We start from the raw sequence: 26,055 nt of genomic DNA, 5'->3' as shown, positions 1-26,055 counted from the left end.
AGATTTGATATTTATATGAACGAAAATAATGGCAAAAATTGCACTTAACCTTCTTCCTAACAGATGCTTTAGGTGTGTGCATATGTGTATGTACATGCACATACAAATATTTATAGATGACTATGCAACTATATCTCCTGTTTATTACACTGTGAGTTTTCTGAACGTCTTACCTGACTCTGAAATAAACACAGCTATGGGACAAGGCACTTGGCTTGAAGAATCTATAGCTGAAACTCCACACAAAATCAAACTATATTAAAATCAATAAAACAACCTAGAAACTCCCCATACCAAACATATCAAAAAAATTAAAGAGCCCTCAACTACCAAAACCAAGCACTTATATATTTCACATTAGAGAGCAAGTGTAACACAGAGAAGCTTATTTATTAGAACAATAACCCAAACATTCTGACAATGGGCAAAAAAGCCAGCATTTTTGTTATATACTTTATGAATACAGCTGCGCGCTACTACTGAGAACAGTGCTGTTCATTGAATGAACTAAAGCAGACGCTTAGAAGCTTTTTTGACAAACTGACTCAAAAAGAAGCCTGGTCATATGGCGGCTCCTTGTTATAGCCCTGTAAAAAAATGTTATCTGGAAATAAAATGAAAAGACAAAAAATAAGGCAGCTAGACTGTCTTGCTTCTTTACAAAAAAGAAAAATTTTAATATGTTTAAAATAAAATTTTCATTTTACTTGAATACTCTCAACTATTTTTCAACAAGTATTTCCTTGACTATTTTCAGCATCCAGTGCTATATGATGTATGATGCAGTACAATTCAAGATGTAACAGTTAAACAGAAATATTCTCTTTTCCCCAATATATCCTTATGAAAATGGCGAGGAAAATTTTTAGAAAGAGTTACAAATAATTAGAAACCCAAATAAAATAAACATTTCTTCCTTCACATCAGCATGAAAAGCTGAAAAGCATGAAGTAGGAAATACACGGAGATACAGACACACCAAAAATTCTTGTCCGGAAGCACAAGAAATACGAGCCTTACGTCATTAAAATAAAAATAGAATCTGACATATCATGAAGCATACCTGTTGGAATATATACGAAAAGACATACACAGCTCCCAGGCTAGTAACTGGTGTGAGCTAAGCATGAATCTGTATAGACCAGCAACACAGTCTTTTTCCCATCTTTTTGACACCAGATGTCCTATGGTGCAGGCATTTTTTGATATCATGAATTAAAAGCTAAGAAAAAATCTACAGATATTTGTGTGATGGGAGAGAATTAATATATACAGCAAACTACAGCAAATTCATCTTCTACCTCAGTAAAACCCTTTTAAAATACAAAATTGATGTTAGAAGGAAGTTGTAGTGGTAGTACTGGTAATTTCTCCCTTTTAAAAAACTTGTGTATGGTTTTCCAAAAATCATTTCTCAGCTTCAAACAATGGTAACAAAAACCAAATCTTTCACAATTGGCAGTTATCTGTAATTCATATGTATTACATAGGTGAAATACATTATTAAAAAGTGTATAAAAACCCATCTTTGTAACCCAGAGGTGTGATGGTTTTGTGGATTTCCTCTTAGCACCCAGACTTGCAACCGTGTAATAAACTTAAGTATCTTGTCTATGTAATTGGTTATACACACCCAGCTACTAACCCTGACTGGATAACAAAATCACTAGTGAGAGGCAACTTCTCAAATCACTTCACTGAGGTCTGCTAGAGATCTTTGGCCCATAATCCCAGGTGAAGAAACTATTTCAAGGGCTTATATTAATTCCTGAGCAGATCAAGTAATGTTTCTGACAGCAGTTAGATCACAGTGCATTTTGAATCATGGTGTACTGTACCTTTCAGAGCATACTCAATTACAAATATATTTAACTGCTGACTAAAAGCAATCAATTAGAAAAGCCTTAGAACCTTATTAGAACCTTATTAAACCTTAGTAGAACCCTAAGTCCTTACTAGAAAAGTATTTCTAATTAAGAATCTCATATACATAATCTGTTTAGTTCACTGACTCAATTCAACACAGCCTGCTTCCTTCCCACATTGAAAGACATTCCTGTGTAACTTTACGTTTACTAACAATTTACAGTGATATAATTACTAATTATGTCTCCACACAGCCTTTTCCAAAAGGCTCCACACTTCAGTTTGGTTTCAGTTCAGAGCGGAAGAGACAATGAGGCATCTCACCCCCAAAAGGAGTTCATAGGAAATCAACATTTTATTAACCAAGAGCCCCTTAGGCAGCTCTGTGAAAATTCTTATACATTAAACTTAAATTCAGTAAGCGCAGGAGATACCTGACTGCTATAGGTTTTCATTTCAAGCCAAAACAAATTCTACAGATAATATCAGTGAATAGATATGCAAGCAATTAATAAAGTAACATAACAACTAGGGCCTGAACACTAATTATGAGCATCCAAAAAACACTCTAGAGAGATTAGATGCAACTAAAACATAAGCCCTCTCAGGTTGGTCTTGCATCTAAAGGTGAAGAAGGGGAAACAAAGAAATAATTCTGATCTCTTCTAGTACTAGTTTAGGGGCAAAAAAATGAGACTAGTAAAACACTAAACCCCAAAAATGTTCCTGATACTTGTAAATTACTTCAGCAAGATCAGAACAATACAACCTATTTATAACTTGTTCACATTGGGATCAATTGATTCAAAAACAGAAACATTTTACAGATCTAGTAAAACTTTTTATTGTGAACTCTGCTATTTGAGTTCTTGGGGTTTCTCCTTGAAGAACAAAAGCAATGCCCATCCACGCTTCAAATTATAAAGTGACAACACAGAGCAATTTTTAATAAATACTTATTTTAATAATTATTTTTATAAGAATGAAACTTATTTGTTGGATATGGAGCAGAGTATCTTTATCCCAGATGGGGCAACAGATGTTTTTAATATCAAACACTAACTCAGAAGTATTTGTCATGGTAGAATACAGTTAAGTTAGCCCTGTCCAACTGCAAGAATTTCTGTTTCTTCATTACATTCTAGCAGCAACTGCAGTGTTCTCAAATTAAATAACAGGCCCTGTATCTTTCTGTTAACAAATTTGTAAGACACACTTCATGTCTTTCAAAGATTTGGCAACTACTGAGCATATCCTGTTTCCTTTTACTCTCCTATTCTTCTATCTTGCTTCCAACAGCTCTTCTTTTAGAAAATATAACACGGTACAATCTGGAAAATGAAGCATTATTACATTTTGAAGCTTCCATATTGACACAGCATACACTTTTACATAGTCAAATGAGCTAAGTCAGTCCGAACAAGTGCATTAATATTGCTGATTTACAGAACAATGTAAAGAAACCCTATAAAACCTGTATCTCTGAAGACAGCGGCACTGAAGCTTAATGCATGGAGTACATCGTTACAACTTGCTGGAATACCTCACAATGTTTCAACATGATCAACAGGCTGTTCTTTTATCTACAGGCTTGACAACACGACAAAGTTTTTACAACACTGAAGAGAAAAGTCTCCAAAAGACTTCTGAAGATTAAACTCCCAAGGACAGTAAACCAGGCACTACAAAGTTGCTGCAAGGCTGTTAAATTTATTTTCTTACGTTCAAGCAATGTTTGACTTCACACACAAAATGCAATGGTACTCTAAAGAAATAAAATATATAGTAAAATGGACTTCAAGCAGGCAGACTATTATGAATCTTCCAGAGCATGAGTACAGGGTATGGAATTTACAACCAAGGTTCTTCTAAACTAGTGTGCTGTACTGGTGTTTTCTATACCAATTGGAATAAAAAGAGATTCAATTTACACTTACTTCAACCTCTGTTTCAGGCACATCACAGTTATTTCAAATAGCCTCTGGTCCCTCCTATTTTCTCAACCCTACAGATGTTCTGAATTTCATCCAATCCCCTTTTCAAACATGCAATTGTAGGATTCTCATGCTCTTGTACTGTGCCTTGCACTGAAACTTTTATTTATCTAACTCCAGTAAGAAAATAACATTCAAAAATGAATGCATAGCATGCAGTTGTTTACAGAACTGTTCTCTCTGATTCTGTCTTTCCATTACGTTTAGTACTACTCTGTCAATAATATTGACACAGAACACTGCCACAATAATTAATAACCATCACCTTGTTTCAAAGACATAGATTCAGTAAAGTGGTTACACCTTTTCATAAACTGTAAGAAAACTGTGTCTTATGGTAAAGGTCGTAACATAGCTGTATTCTCCAGTAAGTTTTGCTCACAATATTTCTGTGAGGTTTTCAGATGGAAAAAACTGTCTGACCATTCTATATTCATGATGGGTACCACTGCCACAGCAAGTCAGGAGTATGCAAATCATCTCAATAGAAACACAAACTGTGACTCAGTTACTTTTAGCTGCCGACAACTAACAGCAGGAAAAAAAAAATTGTTGAAAACTAATGAAAGGTATTCACTTTTACATTCCTGATGTTCTCTTCTACTCACTGAGTACAGTTCATTTAAAGAACATTGTAAAGAGTTATTACGGTTAGGATCAGATTTAAATCAAGTGTCTTTGTGGACTCAGAACAAGACTTACTAAATCACTTTTTCTGCTCTACATTGTAAGGGAATCTTTAAATAGAAGATTTAATTTCAGACAATCTTTAAGAATTACTACTTAGCCTTAAACATTACGAAATACTACAAAACAAGAAGGTATTAGCATTAGTTGAATCCAATCCTACCCATTTCAGCCTAGCAGCTACAGGAGCAATGGACATTTAACAACCATAGGAAGAAAAGTGCTTTCTCGCAATGCTGTAAAGTTATTGCAAAATTTTCTCCAGCAAGGTCAAATGAAGAAGTAGTCAGAATAAGATGGGAAATGCCTCAACATATCAGGAGATAAAGAACAACAGTTCCATAAACTAGAGTCCTTGTTTGCCATTTGGGTTATTATTCAGTTTGCCTGGTTTTAAGAATGAAAACATTGATGCATTTATGGAACTAACAGTCACAAAGGTGAACGTAAAATACATTAGTTTCCCTGAATACTACATGTATGAACTTCAACTGCAACTCCTAAAGTCTCTGTTTAGATGTGGGCAGTGAAATATTTTGGAAGGAGGAATTTATGATTTAAATGGTAAAACAGTTCTTTGGATGTTATGTGCAAATATTTAGGATCTAAATATTACTTGTTCTCTTAGCCTTAGATTTTGACTTCTAGCTAAATGCACTGCCAGCACATCTTGGCTAGCTTCTTACTCTTCAGAAGACATTTTTTTGTCACCCGGATTCTTGGTTTTGGCTTTCTGCTTCTCAGATGAAATCCAGTATTTATCTGTCAGTCTACACCATTCTGAAGAGCAGCCTCACACTTCAAAAAATATAATGTTTGAAGGAGTCTGCTAAAATCTAGCACAGATAACTTAGCCCAGGACTCAACAGGATGAAGCTTCTTTGGTGCTTCATTTGACATCAAAAACACTACAGCTACCTGAACAATTCAAACCGACTTAAGGATTTTGTAACTTTACTGTTTGCAAATACCTTTAAAATTTTCCAGTGAGTTAACTGAAATCTGGGTTGTATATCACTCACCTGAAACACTTAACTAGATGCTATCCAATTCCGTAACAAAAATGTCGTCAGCATAAAATCTGATGCTGATGCATCCCTATTGTTGGACTCAATCAGGCCCACAGTCAAAGCAGTACTGTTCGGTGACCTAAGACTGCACAGTTCCACTGAGTGATTTTAGATTTATGATCTCATGTAATTACTCCGTGTTTCTTCATAATTTGAATAAGGTAGTATTACCAAAAAGGGGAGAAACATTTCTACAATCACTGTAATATAACATACCATAAAATGCCTTCAAGTGACACTCTCTAATGCTAACCAGTCAGTCACATTCATTCTCCTCAATATTTTTTGCAACAAGTGAACTCTTCCAATTAATTATGTTCTCTAAATATACATTCTGAAAATTAATTACAGTTTAATCAGCTGATGGTTTATATGCTTGTGTTATCAGGGAAGTAACTTTGACTCTAAAATTAATATCCAAGTTGTTTAATGCAATAAGGTTCTGCTTTTTCACAAAATAAAATGTAGACTTATCAACTAAGGAAAAAAGCTTTTAAAAAATCTGTGTCCTCCTAATTTTTACTGTAAGTAAAAACGTCGACTTACCAGACTTGTGCTTCTTATGTTTTGCTTTCTTTTTAATTATAAACAACTTGTTCTGGATCTCAGATTTATATGATTTGAATGAATGAAGATGAATCTCACGCTTTCTTTGCAAGTCATCAAGTTTTCTCTGTAGATTTTCATTCAGAATATCCTTCAACTTCTTTTTTTTTTTTTCTTTTTTTTTGCCAGCATCTTACTTAGTTTCCTATTATTTTGCAGTGAGGTTTCTAGCACCACTTCTTTAGTAGATTCATCGTAACTTCTGTCTTGGTTGTCATTATAAGTGCCGTTGACGTGCATTTGGCAAGCTTTCAGTGTGTTCTCCTCTAACAGACTCAGCTCAGACCTTACTCTGGCCATTTCAGTGCAACCTTGTCCATTCTCCACATCTGCTATTTCTTCTGAACTAGGGTGACCACCCATATGAACAATCTCTCCTGAAGTAATCAAATTCCTGAAGTTCTCTATAAAACAACCAGGTTTTTTGATGTCACAAACTCTTGAGGCTTTTATTTCACAGTCAATCTTCATCTCCTCTGTAGTGACTCTAAAGCTACCTAAACATGTTTTTTTTTCTGGACAGATAACAATGGAGTCCATACTTTTCTCTCCTTCTGTCTTGGAATGACACAGCAGTTCTCTACCAGCAGAACTGATCTCCCCATTGCTTTTGCTTCCGTATTCATGTTTTACTCTTTCTGATTTAATACGTGGCACTTTTTTGACTTTGATGGGAAGAGATGGGAATTCAGGAGCCTGAAAAGGTTTTTGTTTGTAAATTCGAACATCTGCACCACAGAACTGTGGAAAGTGAACATATGCATTCTCCAAGCAGTCATAACCAAGAATTACTTCTCTGCATTCATGGATAGGCTGACCTAGCACCGCATCCTGAACATCCTTTTGTGTTTCATACACGAAGTCACAGAGACCTTTTAGCAGCCATACTTTTTGGTAGAATGGTAGCTCATGAAATGGTTTTTCCCCCAAGGGATTAACTTCTCCAAGCACTTTGAAAAACTGGGGACATAATCCAAGTTTTTCTGCAGCACCATTAGGATTGTCAGTCTGCCCTACAATGGTATACCAGTGTTGCACTTTCTTTCTGAGTGCTGCTTCCCAAGTCCTGTAGGAAAATGTAGGCCTGCGATGTAATGTAGATCTGCGATGAGGAGGACTTAACAAAGAAGTCATTATTTTAGATAAAAAAACATTACACTGAGGCATCAGAAGACAACGTTCCAATTCATAGAATACTATTTCAGGTAAATTTAAAATCTGTTGTGCTAAACAAAGAAAATGACCAATAGATGGAATCTCCCACATTGTCTCCATCCTTGTAGGTGCTGCTTGAGCTAAAAGTGATTTTTCCCATTCTTCTATTTCTTTCTGAGTAGCTTCTTCTGCTTCTTTTCTTTCTTGATCTCTCTGCCTATTAAAAGAAATTTCATGAAAATTCAGATATTGGGTGAACAAAAAGAAATGAGGGAGAAAAAACCCCAAAACTACAGTATGACAAACATATTTCTCTTGAAGTAATAAAGAGCACAGTAAAACTGAAGTTTTACTTCAGTTTGTCTTACTTTGCAGTGCACAACACATCACTGGACCAAAATGGGAAATTATAGTCTTTTGTTTCTATCATCACTAGTTTAAAAAAGGGGAAAAGGTTAGAAAAAAGCCTGGCAAATATCAATAGTCTGAGTTCTTTAGATTTTTGGATTTTAACAAAAATGTATTTCCTTCCCCAACCCCTTTTTATCAGAATTAAGTGTTTCCAACAAACCATCCAACAAATTCCAGGTAAATCTTGCTTTCAAATGGTTGCCCTGTGGCTTGCATCACCTGCATTGTACCTCCCTTGCTCAGCCCACAAGTGTACATACAAACTCCTTCACTTAAATGCACAACAGCCATTTTCCCTCCCACCCAAAGGTGTGCTACTAGTTAGTTTGCAATGGTGGTCAAAAAAGAAACAAGTATCAGGACGCATGAAGAACGTGATGGAAAATAATACCGAAAATAAAATGTTATTACATTAATTGGTTTGCCCTCACCTGAAAAAATGTATTCAGCTCTGGTCCCCCTATCTAAAAAACAGGATAGAGCAGAAATAACGTGCATTCAGAGAAAGAGGTTATCAGAAATCAGAGGCCTCTAAAAACTTCTGAGTAATCTGGGAGTCCACACAAAACACTAGCAAGAGGAAACATGACAGCAATATGTAAACTTCATATGATAGACTGGGAACGTCTATTTGTTTTTATTTGTAAATTCATCATGAAATTTAAGGGCAACAAATGTCAGAAAAAGAAATGCTTCCATTTCAGATAATCAATTACATGCAGCTTACCATTTATCTAAGACAGAATATATGTTAATTTATTTCCAAAGCAGAAAACTGGATATCTGCATGAATCACACAAATATCAAAGACTACCAACAGAAGGATATTTTCTTTAATGCTGCACTAACATTTTTGCCTGAAAGCACGACCAGATTCCAAAAGACAGGATTAGGATACAGCTGCACTTACAGAAAATTTATTAGAGCTCATCCTAAGCTTCTCCTACCTTTTTCTCTGAAGCTTCTATCACTGGTAAAAACTATAATCTAACTCTTACACAAACGTGACCTGCTACCAGAATTTACACATTCTCATTTCCAAATTGCAAACCTCCAATTTTATTTCTTCATAAAAAAGTAGCAAATAAATGTCATGTATCCATTCCAAATTCAGCAAAAGAGAAATGATACATTAAAATGTTTCTTTTGACAACATGACGCTAATAGTGGCTTCTAGCTTGAAGGGCATGTATTTCAAGCATTAACTATTGACTAGCTATCTTAACAATGTAAAAAATGCAACAAACCTAGCTTAGTCCATATTTTAGTATCAGCACAGGAGAAACATGCCATATGTATGCAAAATAACATAAAATACAGTTACGATTCCACCAAATACTTTATATTCTATAATCAAATTAAATTTTCAGTGACTTGTTACCACATACATGCATTCTTGTTATTTAAACATCTAGTAAGTGCAGAAAGACAGACTCATGTAAAACATAAAAGGTAAAAGCAAACAGGTCAGTAAATTCTTAACTTCAGACTCCCAATGCAGCATTAACTGCATCGAATAGAATATAAATTATGACATATAAAGAACGGAATATAAAGACAAAATCCCACTTTTCAGCACAAAATCTTACTAGCCATTCTTGCTGAATAAACCACTAAATTCAACAGTTACTACTTGCACAGGTAAAGTGGGCATTATTTTATTCTGATTTATGTTCTATTTCAATGTGCTAATATTGCATTGATATAATAAATAAAAATAACTGAAAATAATAAATAAAAATAACTAATGTCCAAGTGAGGCAGAGGGAGAAATGATATTAAGCACAAAGTGGTCTCAAATGTAAATCTCATAGCACTCCTGGATCCCACTCCCTCACTCCTCCTAAATGTATGACATACTTCCTAATAACCTCCTGCCTTCAAAAGGTGTGAAACCTATTAACATAATATGGAAATGAGACTAAATTAGTGAGTACATGGTGAGATGGAACATATGTAGAAACAATAGCATTTCAGTATTGTCTAATAACAAAAAGCTGTAGATGATGCAAAAATACCATCTTTGCAAAGAGTTTCAACTTCCTACCAAGTAGTAATTTAAATCAATGTAGGATTATCAAAATAAATACAATACTCTAGATTCACCTCTGTCTAGATAAAATTACAATTACTGTATCATTTTTAAGAACGTTTAGAAAGGTTCTTTAAAAAGAAAAATGTAAGTTTTTTCACTAGTAAAAATTTTGCCTTGTTTTTACACTGTTGTTTTATCATATCTGTTGTCATTCCATTCTCAGCAGACATTCAATAAAAAATTTCATATCTTCATTATTGAAGTCTTCTGCTAGCATGTTTTGGAGGGCACAGCTTTTTCCTGGGGTGGTTTTTTCAAGAGGATAAAGGGAAGTAAAGAGGGAATAGGAGACAGGGCAAGGGAGCAGGGGTGAAGGAAGAAAGAAACTGGAGAGAGGGGTAAGAGAATGACATTTGATATTTTAGTGGCACAAATATCTTTACACTGAGAAATTCTCTGAACATACAAATTTGGCTTTTATGCCAACAGCAATTGTAAAAAACCCTGTTGTTTCATACTTTCATTTACATTTACCAGAAATATGTTTGCAGATATGTATTGGACTTCCAGCAATAGCAGAACTATTCTAAGGTGAAGCTGACTTTCCTAGACTAACAACAGCCATATTTCTAGAACACACCTGCATCAGTTGTTTTGCAGCTCTCGTGCAGCATCTGACCTTAAAACCCATCAAACATGATACCCAAGTAGCGACAACACCTAAAAGAGAGTCCAGACATAACTCCCTACTTTTCTAATAATTTCCTCCCTTATTTAAGGCAGCAGACACAAATCACCAGCAAATTCCTTCTTGCTTGCAACAGGAGACTTCTTGGTGAGGAAAGGAGACAAAGATTAGATTTTACTTTGTTCTCCCAATTATCACTTCTAACCTTAGGTGTTGATTCACTGGTAAAAGGTCAGACACTGGAATCTAATGACAAGATACAGACAACTGTTTTAATTCTACAATAACTTGTTTTTTCAAACTTTCTTTTAAAAAATAAAGCAGAAAGTTACATACAGACTAGCAATACATATTATTCTAAATTAAGCCAAGATTTAGTAGTCAGAAGATATTAAATTTAGAGATGCCCATGCAACCTTATTTCTGTACCCCCAATATCTTAAATCATATTATTACATACTCTATATTTTTTCATAGAATCCAGTTAATTCCATACTAACATCCTCATAAAAAGCAAAACTGATTATATAGGCATACCTTGTTCCACAATTTCCTTAATTAAATTACCAAATTGCAGCCAGAATTCAATTCTCTAAATGTTTCAATGACCATGTCTGAAACTTATCCCAGGATCATGTTTTCAGAGATGGTAAAGACACAGAACTGCCTAGCATAATTTTCAACAAACTAAAGCCACACAGACACTTAATTTCCACTGAAATCAACCAGTTAATTATCTGCCATTCACTGGTGGTTTTGAAAATTTCAGTAGGAATCCACCTTATACTTCAGTATCTAACTAGTCACGCATTTCCAATTATAAAATAATTCCACAATTACTTATTGTTAACTAATACGTAAACTAGTTGATTTGTTACTTACTTAGCATGTAGCCAAGCAACTGGGTAGAAACTCATAGAAAAGTAATTAATAATTCGAAAAATAGTCAGTATTCTGACAATTACAACAACTGAACAAAAGGAATGCTTAAAAACAAGACTGACAATAATAGTAAATCAGATGTTGTCATATATGTACTTTGGCGGGAGAGGAAGTGCTTTTTCCGCTGTACAAAAACTATTAGGTGCAAAATAGTGAAATCAGCTTTGCAATGATATCTTCTCAGTTTTTACATGTTGAGTCTACTATTATGGATGTATCCCCTGGAGAAAGTTACAAAACATTACATAAAGAAAAGTGTAACTGATTGTGCAAGAAATGGATAAATTACAAGAAAAAGAGAACTCTCAACAAAGGATACCTATATAACAACAGTAACTAACGGATTTGAAGTAGAATTTCCCTGAAGATAAATGCAGAAGAGAAGATAAAAATCCCACTTCAGAATGTTCTTCCAAAATATACAGTTGAAAAAAGCTCACAAAATCAATTTCAAGGGTTTTGTGGGGAAGAAATAATCAAACATTATTTTAAGGATTTAATTTACTAATTTAATTTGTATTTTATTTTTATTTCTGTACAATATACATTATAATATTTGTTTATATTTTTGAATATTTATATTTAATTTTAGTTTTATTTAATTCTCATCATAAGATGCCTGTGTCTTACAAAAGTACCTAAACATCTAAAACAAAGAATTTATATATAAACTTGGACTTCAACAGACAATTTCTTTAGCTATGAGGCTAAGTTATGTAGAAAGGCCCTTGCATTTATACCCTTATTTATTTGGGACTGAAAGCATGCAACTCTTAGCATGCAACTCTTAGACATTCTAAACTAAGATAATTTATGGCTAGTAAGTACAAGCACACTGAGTCACCCACTAGATGGCCAGAAACGGAGCCCTTTTCTTTATGTTCCTGATAACTCATCTGAAAGTTGGGTGAAGAGCAAGTGCTGCCTATCCAAACATAACTGTCAGTACGGTGCTCTCCAACTAAAATACCCAAGGCTGCAATCTTCCATATTGTTTAGAAAGTACCTCTTCTGTTCCAACCTCAGTGTACCAAACAAAAAAAAAGTAGAATAACCATTTTCTCTTCTTAATAACATAATACATACTTTAGCAATAAGCCAAAGTAAGTTTAGAAAGTTGCAATACATTTTCAAATAAAAACAGTTTTGAAAGTAAGTGCATTTATATATGCATCACTTTGAAAATTTATATACACTATAAAATGTGATCTCCACTGGAAATGTACAATGCCTTTTATAGGCCTTCCAATTTCCAAGCCCTTTTCATAAAACTGCTCGAAAAAGGTACTTTGGGAACTTTTTTGGTGAGTTGGGAAACAATTGGTACAGAGAGGTCCAAATTACTTTGAAAACATGGTGTGATTAGGCAAGAAAACTTAGACAAGATATCCAAAGCATGATTACTTGAGGAGGGCAGGAGAGTCAAAAAAATATTGAACCAGCTATCTACTGACAGATTTTTATTGCCTCTTAATAAGTGGCACGGTTCAAAATTTTAAGGTGTAAAGAGGCAAGCTAGTCATGGTCTTTTTCTGTTATCATGGAACATTCTGTAGAATCAACCATCCTTTGCACAGGTTCTGGGACTTTTGAGTATATCCAGATACACAGATTTACCAGTTAATTACTACAGTTTTGCAGCAATGTGCTTGAAACAGGTGTATGAAAGCATAATTTTTACTTTGTTTGGTAAACTATTCTACAGACTCTATCAGTGAATTAAAATCCAATCAAAATGTCCTTTTCCATAAAATTGTTATCAAATTCTGAGTTCTAGAACACAGAGTTGAGCAAAAATCAAGAGAATTTTACCAAAGAAACAAATCTTTGCGCTTTTTTTTTTTTTTTGCGAAGTGTGATTAGAAGATTAGTGGCTTAGAAGAAAGAAGAAAGTTCTAGAGAAAAAAAGTACTAACAGTCAAGTCAGCCATAAAGCTCCAAATCTGTTGAAAATGAAGATTACCTGCAAAATTAAGAGTGAGCTGGTTACATATGGGAAAAAGTCTACAAAGCTGTAAACTTTGAAAAAAGCTAGAAACATTTTGCTTCCTAAAGCAAATACTGTCTTACCATTTTGCTCCATGTTCAGACAGTCACTCAAATTACTGTTAAAGTATACAAACTTATAAGCTTCACTTTCCTCAAAGTGAAACATATTAACATTAAACACTGCAGAGAATTATTTATCTCTTAAATTTAAGAAGACCACAGAATCTCAGAGTTATTTACAAGTACTACCTAAAATTGTTACCTAACTCACAAGCTGAAATGCCAAATCAGTGGGGTAACAGCAGTGGCACTGGCAAAGATAATTTGCTTCTGGCTATCAGTGAGGGAAGCAGTGACAAGATCATGAAATTAGACTGTAGTTAAGCATTCTGGTAGTTTTTAATCTAATTGTTGCATGAAAAACTGTCCAAGGATACGTATGAGAAACTGTAAGTGCATCAGCAGGAAATTACTGTGGATGCTTTTAGTTAATATTAGAAGTTTCACAACACTAAAATAAGAGCATCTGTAATTTAATTCAAAGCTTAAATTACTTCAGTAATTTTTCAAGGAAGTGGTACTAATTTTTTGCTTTGTGTATGCACTGTATTGAAGTAATGAACTTAAGACCGTAAGAGCACCACAACATTTATTTACCTAAAAAAGCCATAAGGAGCTAGCCTCTTTACAAAAAGCTAAAAAGCCTCTTTATATCTTTAGGACAATATAATGATTTAAAACTAAAGCAGAGCAGTTTTTCTTATTACCTCTTTTCCTCTTTTGCTCTCAGTTGCTCCTCTTGTCTTAGAACCTGAACCATCACAGACTCAAACATGCCTGTTGACAAGCCTACTAAATTTCGAGGTGTGGAACGACGTCTTGTAGAAATGCATGCTGTTGCTTTCTCATCCTCCTGCCCATAGCATCCTCTAGATGTTACAGCCAATGATGTTTTCTCTCTTAAATGCCTAGAAGAAAAAAGCAATCCAATTCACAACTACAAACTTCTGTACCAGTGACACATCAACGCCTAGCCTATGAACTATGAATTGAGCATCTTTACTCAGAAAAAAGTTATTTTTTCACCTGTCATTTTTTCCACTTTGAAAGTTCCTTTATTAAATTTTAAACTTAAACCCAACACACTAATACGACCTATGTTTACACACCAGTTAAAACCAGTGTATATTTACTACAAATTACCAAATATTATTTGGAGATTGAATTATCTATCTTAATCCACATGTATTTAGAAAGAAAAAACTTCCACAAGGCCTAAGATAAGAAAGTATCCTTTTTAGCAGACACCTAAAAATAGGGGGCTGGGTGGTGGGCAGAAAGGTGTATTAGTTGTTTTAGGTTGGGGAAGAGTATGTTAAAAACCAGTTTTGTTCTATTTAAAACTACAAAAAATGAAAGACAAAATGCTACAAATTTGTCTGCAAAGTTACATTTCTTCTTACATGGTTTCAAAATACTCCATTAAAACTAGTATGAGTTTTTCACCACCTGTGAAAACATTTGAGGGACAGAGGAGAAAAATCCAATCTCCATTCAAAAGGAATCTTCATTCTAAGGTAATTTTCTCTGGCTTGTAGGATCCAAGAATTATACAACCAATATTGATTGATTCCCTTGAGTCACTTGAAGGGGATCATTGACCTAAACACTGCGCTGTAATGATGAAAGAGTGAGTGTTCCAAGAAGTAGTTCTTCAATTTCATTTTACAAATAAAATTATGTTAAACACTTCAAGCAAATTTGTCTGATTAAAAATTGTAAAAGAACTTTGAGACTTTTAGGTTCCATAATCCTCTATACCTACAGTTACTAGAAACTTATTACTAAGCTAGTGCACACAGACATATGGAATAAATCTTAACAAATATCTGAGGAGCTAATACAAGACACATTCTCTGTATACTGAGACAGGACTATTTTTAGACAGTTCAGTATTTCCTAATATTTATTTGAAAAAGACCATGCATTGAATGGAAGAAGGACAAGAGCAACTGAATTTATTTTTTTAGTCAATACCTGTATTGCTATTTGTTAACACAGTGCATGAACTAACTACACTTTCTCACAGAGTTTCTAATAAAAAGGCATCAAGCATTCTCAGGTCCTACCAAAACCAATGAGGAGTCATTTAATTCAACAAAGAGCCTTCAACAAAATGCCCCTCAATTCAATACAGTACAGATGCTACAGTCACACAATATACAGAAATCAACACAGCACAAATCTTCCAAGTTGCTATTGGTTATTTTTCTGCCTGCAGTAACTCTATTAAGCCGGGAATTCTGGTATTTTTTTTTAAATCAGGTTTTACTCAAGCAAACTAGGAACCCTCATGCCCCATTACGTTCGGCTCCTTCCCTTCTAGGATTTACCAGACTGTCCCAAAACTGCTGTTACACAGAAACAGTGTCAAATACATTGTTGCTACAGCAGCACTGAATACATTAACTCTGCTTTCAGGTAACTTCTTCACCACTCTCCTCAAGTGTTCTTACTACACGAGCAAGGTTCTTACCAGCTGGCAGTTCATACTGTATGTCACTAGCAAACTTAACGCTGATGGACACGCACAGCTTTACACGTTTCCTAATACTGTTCCTTCTTCACCTTCATCCTTCACAAAAAACAACTCTTGGTTTCTACATGCAGAATACTATGTCATTCAGAAGACCGGTGGGCTTTTCGCTGTAAGAAGCCACCACGGTTTTCTGATAATGACTAAACTGTGCCTATGACAAGCTCATGAGAAAGCATGTACTTCAGTTGTGATTTAAACTCGGCTTTCCACTATGAGCTCGAGAGCTTTCTATGTTTTAGCTGCTTTGGCTGATAAGAAAGTTCTTGCCAGGGACTTACATTTCAATTTACCGCGATTTCCATTTTGCCATTTAAGACTACAGTATGCCAAGCATTGTCTCTCATTTTATGATTATCAAAAAACACACCATTTCAAGGCAGGTAACTTCGGCTTAATATTTTATTCCTACATATTTTAAGGGCGGTAAAAATTTCACAGATCGTAAAAATAACAATTTCAAAGAACCAAATATTCATGCAGAGTTTAGGTAGTTTCACGACAGAATAAAATAAAGAAAGAAGCATTTGACATCTTGTGTAAACAAGTGTCCCTCCATGTTCACAAAAGGCTTCTTTCAGAAGGAAAATCTTAGCCAGGAAATGCTGTGCTCTATTTGGTATTTTGAGGTTTGGAATTTCCAAAGGGTTTTGAATTAAGATTTGAATAGTTCTCAGTAGGAAACGCTCGTCTGCATGAAAGTATTGAAAGTTCCAGTGTTCTTTCTGTTGTGTGGTTTTGTTTGATGCCCGTTTTCTTTTAACGAAACTTTTTACGTAAAGAAACACACCCTCCTGTTCTACTTTATGTAAACAACACGTGGCATGGACCCTATAGAGTTTTCTACACCTACCGGGATAGCAGCGCCAGCTTCTGTTCCAGCATCATCTCCAGCTTCTGGGCCTGTTTGGAGAGCCAGTGATCCACACCGTGCAGCCGGTAGCAAGTCTCCAGCATGAGCCGGAAATCACACACGAAATCTGCTATCCCTGTGTACTGCCCACTGGAAAATTTCTCTTCCATTTTCAATAGCCATATTCCAGCTGGCAACTGCTGCAAGGACTGGCTGCTCTTACGGCCCGAGAAGGATCCAGCGCCTTCTTCTCCGAAAAATGCCTGATCGGCGAGGGGCTTCAGGAACGGCGCCGTCAGAGGCCGGTACTTCTCCAGCAGGAACTCGCGCAGGATGCGGTACCCCTGCTGCAGCTCGGGATTCAGGCTCTGCTGCCAGGCAGTCTGCCCTCCCGCACCATCTGCCTCCTCCGCGGGCTCCTCCATCCCGCTCCGAAGGGCCGAGGGCCGATCCGCCGGGAGGTCTCCGCCGGAGTCCATGTCTCCCGCCCCGGGCCCGTTCTCCGGCACCTGTCGGTGACCGCGGCGCTGCGCCTCGCCCGGCCTCCGCATCTGCACAGGGCTCACCTGTGCACACAGACACCGCTCAGTGCCCCGCCGGCCCGGGGGGCGGGACGCCGGCCGCCGTGGGGGAGGCACCGACCGGGCTCGTGCGCGGCCCCCGCCCGCCCGGGGACCGCGCCCTCGCCCTCAGGGCCGCCCCCTTCTCCCCCCCACCGCCGCCGGCGCACCGGCGCATCCCGCCCCCCGCGTGCGCCCTTCCCGCCGGGCCGGGCCCTCCCTCCGCGCCGCGCGCGCGCTCCCGACGGGCAGGCGGCGCGTGCCGGCCCCGCTCAGCGTCCGTCGGGTAACGGGCGGCGCGCGCGGCAGCGCGAGCGGCGGGGAGGGAGGGGCGCCGGGCCCCCCCCCCCGGCCCGGAAGGGGCGCGGCGCCTCTCGCCCCAGCGCGCATGCGCGTTCTCGGCCAGCGGCGGCGCCCCTGCGGTTGCGTCGGGGGCCTGGTTTGGGTGACGTCATCAGAGAGCGCCCAGCTCGGAGCCGGCGGGGGCGGGGCGGGGCAGCGAGCCCCTCACGGGCCCGGGCCGGGCGGGGCTGCTCTCGCCGCTTTCCCTCGGCGCGGGTGGCCGTGGCAGCGCACACCGGCCTCGCAGAGTTCTGGTGCTGTGCTGCGGCTGGTAGATTTTGGACAAGTAACGAGTCTGTCGTCCCATGTCAGAGGTGTGCCACCATAAGTGTTCAGCCGTCGAAGCGAGGCAGCAGCTCACAAAAGCTCTCAGTTCTGTATTCGGTTCTGCCTGACTTGCCTTGGGAGTTGGTGCCTTTTGGTGGGAGGCTGCTACTAACGAAGCTCACCTGGCCTGGGGTGCACCTGTAGTTCTTGCATGTTTGCCCTCACTCACCTTCCAGTCCTGCTCACCCCTGAGATCCTAAAGGACATTTCCCGGGCACCAAGGAACTCCACAGTAGTTGTTGTCTCCACAGCAGTGCAAAGCACCTGGAGACACACATGTGTGTGTGGTTTTGGTATTATCCTTTTCACATTCCTACCTACACGAAAAGCTGAGGGCACCCTGCTGAGAGAGAGAGAGAGAGAGAGAGAAAGAAAGTATGTGAGGGAGCATGAAAAAACCCCTTCTACTTCTGTAGGAGCATTCTTGTTCTTCAGCGATCACTCAGAGATCTTGCTAACAATGGAGTTCTCTTAATGGGAGTAAATGCCTCCACACTGCAGGAAGGTGAACCTTCTCAGAAGGACCATTGGACACTGAGACTGTAGTGATCCATGCAATAGTCAACCCAAGTGTAGCCACATACAGGATGGCCTTCGGGTCTGTGTTGTGCTGTGCGTATCCCATGGCCACAGGACAAATTCAGGCAGCACATCGTTAGAGCAGCTATGGGCAGCTCCCACCCTCTACTGGCATCTCTGTGATCTTGCTGCTATCTAAAACCGCAGCAAGAAGTCCTTGTGCAAACATACTCTCTGACGGTAGAAACGATGAATAAAATTGTTCTCTTTTAAGGAAATCCTCTTATAGCTTGAATGACCACAATGGGACAGCCCTTCCACAGACAGGGTCTTTGTGATGCACCCTCGTTACAGACCCTCATTTGATGCTGCATTGCTCACGGTTTGTGGTGCTGTAGGATAACAGTTACCTCTTACTTACGGTGTTAACTCTAAAAAATGGCATTTGAAGTCATACTTTGCAGAGTTTGGATGTCTTTCTTGTACTGGGACCAGAAGGACCAGTATGTCCTGTTGCAAAACAGAGGGAATGCTGTGTTGTGTTTTCTTCAATAACTGATCTCAGGAACAGTGTTCATCTTGTCTAAGTCCCACTCCAAGCTGAAGGTGGAGGGTCATCATCAGAGGGATGGAGGAATTCCAGCAACATGTGTGGAGATCAAATCAACTATAGGAAAAACGTAATTGAAGAAAGCAACTGTTCAAGTTACAGTGAGAATTTCTAGTATAAATTAAATAAAACTAGGTTAGGCTGGCAGCTCTTTTAGAAGTTTTGTGCCTTTTGGATGTCTGGTCTGCAACACTCACTTCCTGGCTCATTTATACTTTCTGCAACAATACCGGGTAGCCTAATAAAAGTTTTTGCTTCTTGCTAAATATGGGGCCTTGCTTTGCGAATATAAGAACTTGTATTTATAATTCTGCATACAATTCATACGCTGAGTAGCCACAAAATGTGATGTTCAGAGATAACATCTCAGCTATATTCAGATCTCCTGTCAAAAATTTAACTTTTATGGTAATGAAAGACATTCAGATACCGAGTTTACACTCTAAAATTAAATTTCAGTGAAGAAGGGGCCCCATATGATGAAACAAGATGATATCCTTTATTGGGAGCTCTGACTTGTATCATCAAAATACATGAATGAGAATTTTTTTCCCAGGTATGCAATTAAAGTAGGTTAAAAAAATTTAAAGAGAGGATTGTACTGGGAAATATCACTGTATCGATCTACAAGACTTTTTTGTGTTTTCCTCTGTAATAAGAAAAAAACATTGTATTCAAGGATACTTTATGTATGTATTTCCTGAGTTTGCCACACGAGTGCACTGTTGAATAAATGCCATGTACCGTTCCTGCCTTAAATTAGAGGTAATACTCCCATCTCAGTGGAACCAGGGTGGAACTGCTGAAGCAGAAGCAAACATTTTGGAAAACCTGTGACAATGGAGTTTCATTTTACATATTCAGTATTAATAGGAGCTATGACTCACATATCAGAAAAGAATTTCACAGAATCACAGTATAGTTGAGGTTGAAACAGACCTCTGTGTGTCTGTTGCCTCCATGTCTCCATGCTCGAGGCAGGAGCAAATACAACTGCTTGTTCAGGGCCTTGCTCAGTTGGGTTTTGAGTACCTTCAAGGATGGAGGCTCCACAAAAATTTTGCATGCAAAAAAGACAAACTGCTGTAGTCCAAGAAGGTATCCTGATAGCCTCTGTATTTTCCTCTATTTGCAGTTAAAGTACCTGGCTTATAGCACCACAGGGTGTTATCAACACAGAATATCCTGAGTTGGAAGGGACCCACAAGGATCATTGAGTCCAGTTCCTGGCTCTGCTCAAGACACCCCAAGAGTCACACCGTGTGCCTGAGAGCATTGTCCAAATGCTTCATGAGCTCTCTCAGGCTGGTGCTGTGACCACTTCCCTGGGGAGCCTGTTCCAGTGCCCAAACACCCTCTGGGTAAAGAACCTTTTCCTAAAACCCAACCTAAGCCTCCCCTGATACAATTTCAAGCCATTCGCTTGGGTCCTGTAACCAGTCCTGTCACAGAGAGCAGATCAGTGCCTGCCCCTGCTCTTCCCCTCATGAGGAAGTTGTAACTGCAGTGAGGTCTCCCCTCCGTCTCCTCATCTCCAGGGTGAACAGACCAAGTGACCTCAACCACTCCTCGTATGGCTTCAATATGTTACTGTCCAGTGGACCCCTTTTGCTGAATGCCTTTTGTGGTCCTGTGTGTCTTCTAGCAAGTGAAGGGAGGGCATGTTTTGTGATCTCAATTTCAAGAGGCATCATCCTTCTCTTATTCCAAGAAACACAAAAAATAATATAACCCCTCACGAGTAAAAAACATTTACAGAAACATTTGATGTAAGATCTCTAGACTTTGAGAAGTGTTAAAAAATAGTAATTTAGCATTGAAGCTAAATAGTTTTCATTTATACACGCCATTTTTTCACTTTTGTGTGTATGTTTTTAAGAACAAACTTTAAAAAAATTGTAGATTTTTCAGCAGTGGTCAGCATAGACTTTACTATGCCATAAGTCTTCTGTTGTAAACAGAAACACATGATGGTTTAAATAAGTTCCCACTCTTTTGAGTAGTAGAAGTCTTCACTACACATAGAACTATTTAATGACAGTGTGGAAGCACTGGGAGCAATAGATAGGCTACAGTAGGCTCTGTTTAGTCCTATATATGTCTTTGGCATGCCGTGTTAACAGGATGTGAAACAAGATTAAGTTGGAAGTTAAGTGCTCATGCTATAGTGTTCTTAGAATATTAAAAAAACCAACAGTTTCCAAGAAAAAATGCATTGATAGATTACCATGTCAGTTTCTGTCAGTTAGAAAATATGTAACTGTTAAATATATTCAGTTTGGTATTTTTATACCTTTGGGGGAGAAAGACCTCAGTGTGAAAAAAACCAAGAACTTCTCATGCAAATGTTAATATATATTCTGGACTTTAGAATAGAAACCCTGTATTCAAAACTAGAGCAAGTTTTTGTGAACTGACATCTCCAAAATCTGAAAACCCTACCTTGTGCAGTCTATTTTAATGTTTTCAATCACTTTCACTGAAAATGTTTAGAAGAGGCTTTCTTCACAGTATTACTACTTGTAATCAGCCTTTTCCCCAGTGTAAATCTGACTATTCAGACTAGAGTCTGAATTATAAATATCTAATCTTTTTGTCTGGTGCCATCCATTGGCTATGTTTCAGTTTTGTTCCAGCTTGAGAGACTTTGAGTTAGGTCTCCTGTAAATTGTTTGCAGATTAAGTGGCTGATAAAATGGCTAGTATTTACTGTATGCTCAAAATTATTCATGCAGTAGCATGTGGTACCAGGAAACTTTTCCTTCTTCTCTTTTCTGCAAATAGGTACTTTTTGCAGATGAATATCTAAGACCAATAAAACAAACCAGTTGTCGGCAGCTGCTTTCCTTGTTACTTTACATGCCAATAAAGTTATACGTAAAATATTTTTTTAGTAATTTCATTGATGTTTTTCTCTCTATCACCGTTTTCTAGAAACTGTTGCCTTTCAAGACAATTTAATATGACATATTAATTTGAATTAGAAGAGAATTTTGAAAACCTGTCCAGTAATGGACTGAACATAATGTTACAACTGTAGGGATACTGTTATTAAGAGGGGTCCATGACTGATGAAATACATTAACTCTAATGGTGAAGCTTGGGGAAGAAAGGAGAAAGAGAGAAAGAAAGAAGGAAAGAATGAAAGAAAGAGTGAGATTGAGAAAGGGAAAGGGAGACATAGGTGCCAGGGAGTAGGGGTGGAGCAGGCAGTGCTGGAAAAAGACAGAGAATGGAAAACGCTTCCCAGTGGCCAACCTAGAAGAGAAGTATTCAGGGTTGCCCAGATGAGCATCCTCCTCTGTTTCACTTCTAACATGGTAACTTGATACTTTTCATCAGGGTCTGCACAAAGTTGTCTTTGGGCTTTTCTGCTGTTGGTGCTGTTATTGCTGATGGGACCAATAAAACAATGAAGTTTAAAATAAACTGTAAAGGTTAAGGTGGAAGACCAGCTGCAATGTAGACGCATCCTCAATATTTCTATGGCTTAATCCCCCCAGATTGTACCAATTACAATTAGCTTTTGTGTGTGCGTGGCTGCTGATGGCATATGTTATTATTTAGCTCTTCAAGAGTAGTGCTGACGTAGCACATTATGATGTCCCTAGAGTTGCTCATTTAAAATAAGAAATTGTCCTGTGCTATGGCTATATTGACGACACACTTAAACATGGAATTTTACCTCCTGGCCCAGGTACATGTGCAGCCTGCAAGCATGGTTCATGTGGTATGCAGTCTACCTTTTACAGCCTGTATTCTTACCAAAAAATGCAGTAGCAGCAGCAGCAGCAGCAGCAGCAGCACCAAATCTTGACTCAGTATAGTCTCTGAACAACTGCATTAAAATAAATTACAATGCTTTTGCCACATGATACGTTTTTCATTGCATTTGTCCTTGTTGTGGTTTAATCTGGAAGGTAGCTAAACAGCTGTGGGCTCACTTTCCACCACCACCCTCTCCCTGTGTCTCCTCCAGCTTCTTGTGCCCCATGTTCCTCATTGGTGTGGCAGTGTGAGGACCTAAAAATTGCATGACTTAGTGTAAACACCGCTTAGCTATATCTAAAACATCAGTGTGTTATCAACATTATTTTTGTCCCAGAGCTGTAACACAGTACTATACTAGCAGATAAAACCAGAACAATATCCACCCTTTATTCTATATCATTTGTCATGCCCAAGTTTCACTCTTCCCAATACATCCTTTCCTGTCTTTTGATACATACACGCAGGTATCATTTCCTTAGTCTGTGGGTCATCCCTCTAAAATGTCTGTTGAGTAAATTTAGTCCATGACTTTGGGCTTCATCTGTCGTAGTAGACCTTCTGGGCTGAAGAGATGGTGCATGGTATTGGACGGTGCCCATGATAAGTCCATCCTTCATGCACAAACCCATTTGTATGTTGCATCCCTTCCTCGATGGCCCAAGGTGTCATAGGCCCACCAAACTACCTATCTTCCTCCTTCTCTTCTTGTGATTGCCCTGTTTTGGAGTAGTCTGCTTCCTGGTTCCTCTTAGAAGCAGCTCCTTCATCCCTTATCAAATGAGTCAACTTCTGCTTCCAGTATTTCTCCTTGTGTACAGGGGCAGATAATACTGGCACAGGTTGGTGCTCTGGCTCAGCCACGGGCTCTGTCACTTTGCTCTCAGTCCCAGAGACCTTCCCTCCCTGCCATGGGCACTGAGCACTGTTGAACTCAGGCCCAGGCCTGGCCCCAGCACATTGCAGTGATTTGTGTCTCTCTGGAATTATCTGGTGACAGTTTGTCTTTTCCAAATATTTTAATACATTTTTCTGCACTTGTTCAGAGATGAAGTTCCAAAACACTGGAGGTTCCCACTGTCCTAGGCACTTGCTCATCTGGCACCACACTCCCTGCCATTCATAACTATCCAGCCTTGGGGCAGATCCCTGGGTGATGTTCTTACCTAGTTGTGTAACCTTACACAAGACCTCAGACACGTTCATGCGTCAGAGCAATGCAAAGGTGCTGGTTTGGACACCCTGGGGTTACTTTCCAAGAGCTGTTGTAACTCACCTGGAGGAGAAGGGAATGATGGCAGAGGGTGTCATTCCCATTGATGGGCCATCGGAGGTGTAGTTAAGGGTTATTCCCAACAGGTAGCTCCTGCCATGCGGGCGCAGTGACAATGCCGAGTGCACACACTGCCTCAGTCCTGCCAACAGGCATCATATCAAAACCCTGTGTTATAAAGTACAGCATCATAACCTTAACGCAGAGCTGAGAAATGACGCAACAGGGATTGCACACAGCAAGTAAGATGTTACATAATGCAACTCTGAGAACACACGACAACACTGAGATCAAATAAATCAACACTGTGACCAGTGTTGACTATTAAACTAATACAACTAACTGCTTATGACAAATTTGTTTTAACATGTTAGCACTGTGGTTATCTTAACCCTTCACACTCCAAGGGCTGGGTGCCAAAAGAGACTGCAGTGGTTTAACCCAGCAGGCAGCTAAACACCACACAAACCACTTGCTCACTCCCCTGTCACCACCCCACGATGGGCAAGAGAACTGGGGGGAAAAACCCATAAAATTCACCCATTGAGATAAAGACAGCTTAACAGGCCAGAAACAGGTGGGGAAACAAAAATAACTATCATAAAAAGATTGGAATATACAAACCAATAATGCGCAATGCAACTGCTAGCCACCTGCTGGCTGATACCCAGCCAGTTCCCAAGCAGTAGCCCCCAGCCAGCTTTATCCCTAGCTGGTATTACTGAACTTTACACCATATAGTATGGAATATCCCTTCAGTCAGTCAGGGGCAGCTATATCACTTGTGTCTCCTCCCAGCTACTTGTGCCTCCCAGCCTCCTCACTGGTGGTGTGGTGTAAGAAACAGAAAAGTCCTTGTCTTAATGCTTAACACTTCATCCAGCAGTGGGTTATCAACATCATTCTCATCCTAAATCTAAACCACAGCATGATACCATCTACCACGATGAAACTTACCTCTATCTCACACGAAATTAGGACAATTGTGTACTGAAAGGACAAGCTTACATCATGCCATTTAGAAACTTTCCCACATTTTTCAGACTGGTTGGGTAGTGGACAAAGACTTGAGATTTCAAAGTTTCACATTGCATTGTCATTAAATATGCATTTTAATAAAATCTTTCTGCTGACCTGATACACTACCAGTGTCTGGTGAGGGCTTAAAAATTTAATAAAGACTTTCCTAAACCAAACACAGCTAAAATATAGAACTTTGTTTACATCGCAAACAAACTCTAGATAAAAGCAGTAGCTCCTTGATTTCAAGAAAACTTTGGCAAAAAATAGTCAATATAATTGTTTTTAGAGGAGTTTCATCATTTCAGTGAGGTAAATACAAGTGTTATTCACTCCTATAAAAATGCAAAGCTCACTAATTAAAAAAAAAAGTTAGATAATGTGATAGGGAGGCCTCACCAATAGGTGAGTGAAGGGTTACAAATGTAAATATGTAGATAGATAAAGCCAACTGAACATACTAAATTTGATAATAAAAACTTACATATTACCTGTGCTTCACAGGCGGAGAAATGTATCACATCCGCTTTAGCCAGTTCACTCATGTCACAAGCAGTCCAAGTATTCCCATTGATGCAATGCCTGCAAAGCCCATTTGATAGCTGGGTTAATGTTTTAGCAGTTTGTTTTGAGTGAATTGCCCCAAACTGGGCCAAGAGACACTTCAGAGACAGAGTCCAAGAAGTGGGTATTTGCTTTATTCGGTGTGCCGGGTGTGGGGGATTACTCCTCCAAGCACACACA

At 38.6% G+C, this 26,055-nt stretch overlaps 1 protein-coding gene and 1 long non-coding RNA gene across 3 annotated transcripts in view; both read right to left on the bottom strand.

The window, feature by feature from the left end:
• Positions 1 to 17,548, bottom strand: part of KIAA2026 (KIAA2026 ortholog) — a 53,205-nt gene extending 35,657 nt beyond the window's left edge. Inside the window, 4 exon segments of the mRNA XM_019281892.3 lie at positions 6,164 to 6,337; positions 6,340 to 7,595; positions 14,211 to 14,411; positions 16,893 to 17,548. Of these exon segments, the coding sequence (XP_019137437.3) occupies positions 6,164 to 6,337; positions 6,340 to 7,595; positions 14,211 to 14,411; positions 16,893 to 17,443 (2,182 nt within the window). The 5' untranslated portion in view covers positions 17,444 to 17,548.
• A 524-nt stretch (positions 17,549 to 18,072) lies between these two features.
• Positions 18,073 to 26,039, bottom strand: LOC109143650. Of its 2 annotated transcripts, XR_005603954.1 has the most exons (4): positions 25,803 to 26,039; positions 24,295 to 24,459; positions 19,062 to 19,307; positions 18,073 to 18,461 (listed from the first exon to the last, which is right to left on the bottom strand). It is a non-coding gene; the product is annotated as an uncharacterized LOC109143650 (long non-coding RNA). The 2 variants fall into 2 exon arrangements; XR_002043953.3 differs by lacking the exon at positions 18,073 to 18,461 and having other exon boundaries at positions 19,015 to 19,307.
• Positions 26,040 to 26,055: the final 16 nt, after the last annotated feature.

Source organism: Corvus cornix, chromosome Z (assembly GCF_000738735.6).
Source record: "Corvus cornix cornix isolate S_Up_H32 chromosome Z, ASM73873v5, whole genome shotgun sequence".
Taxonomy (NCBI): Eukaryota; Metazoa; Chordata; class Aves; order Passeriformes; family Corvidae; genus Corvus; species Corvus cornix.
This window is presented reverse-complemented; position numbering and strand designations above follow the sequence as displayed.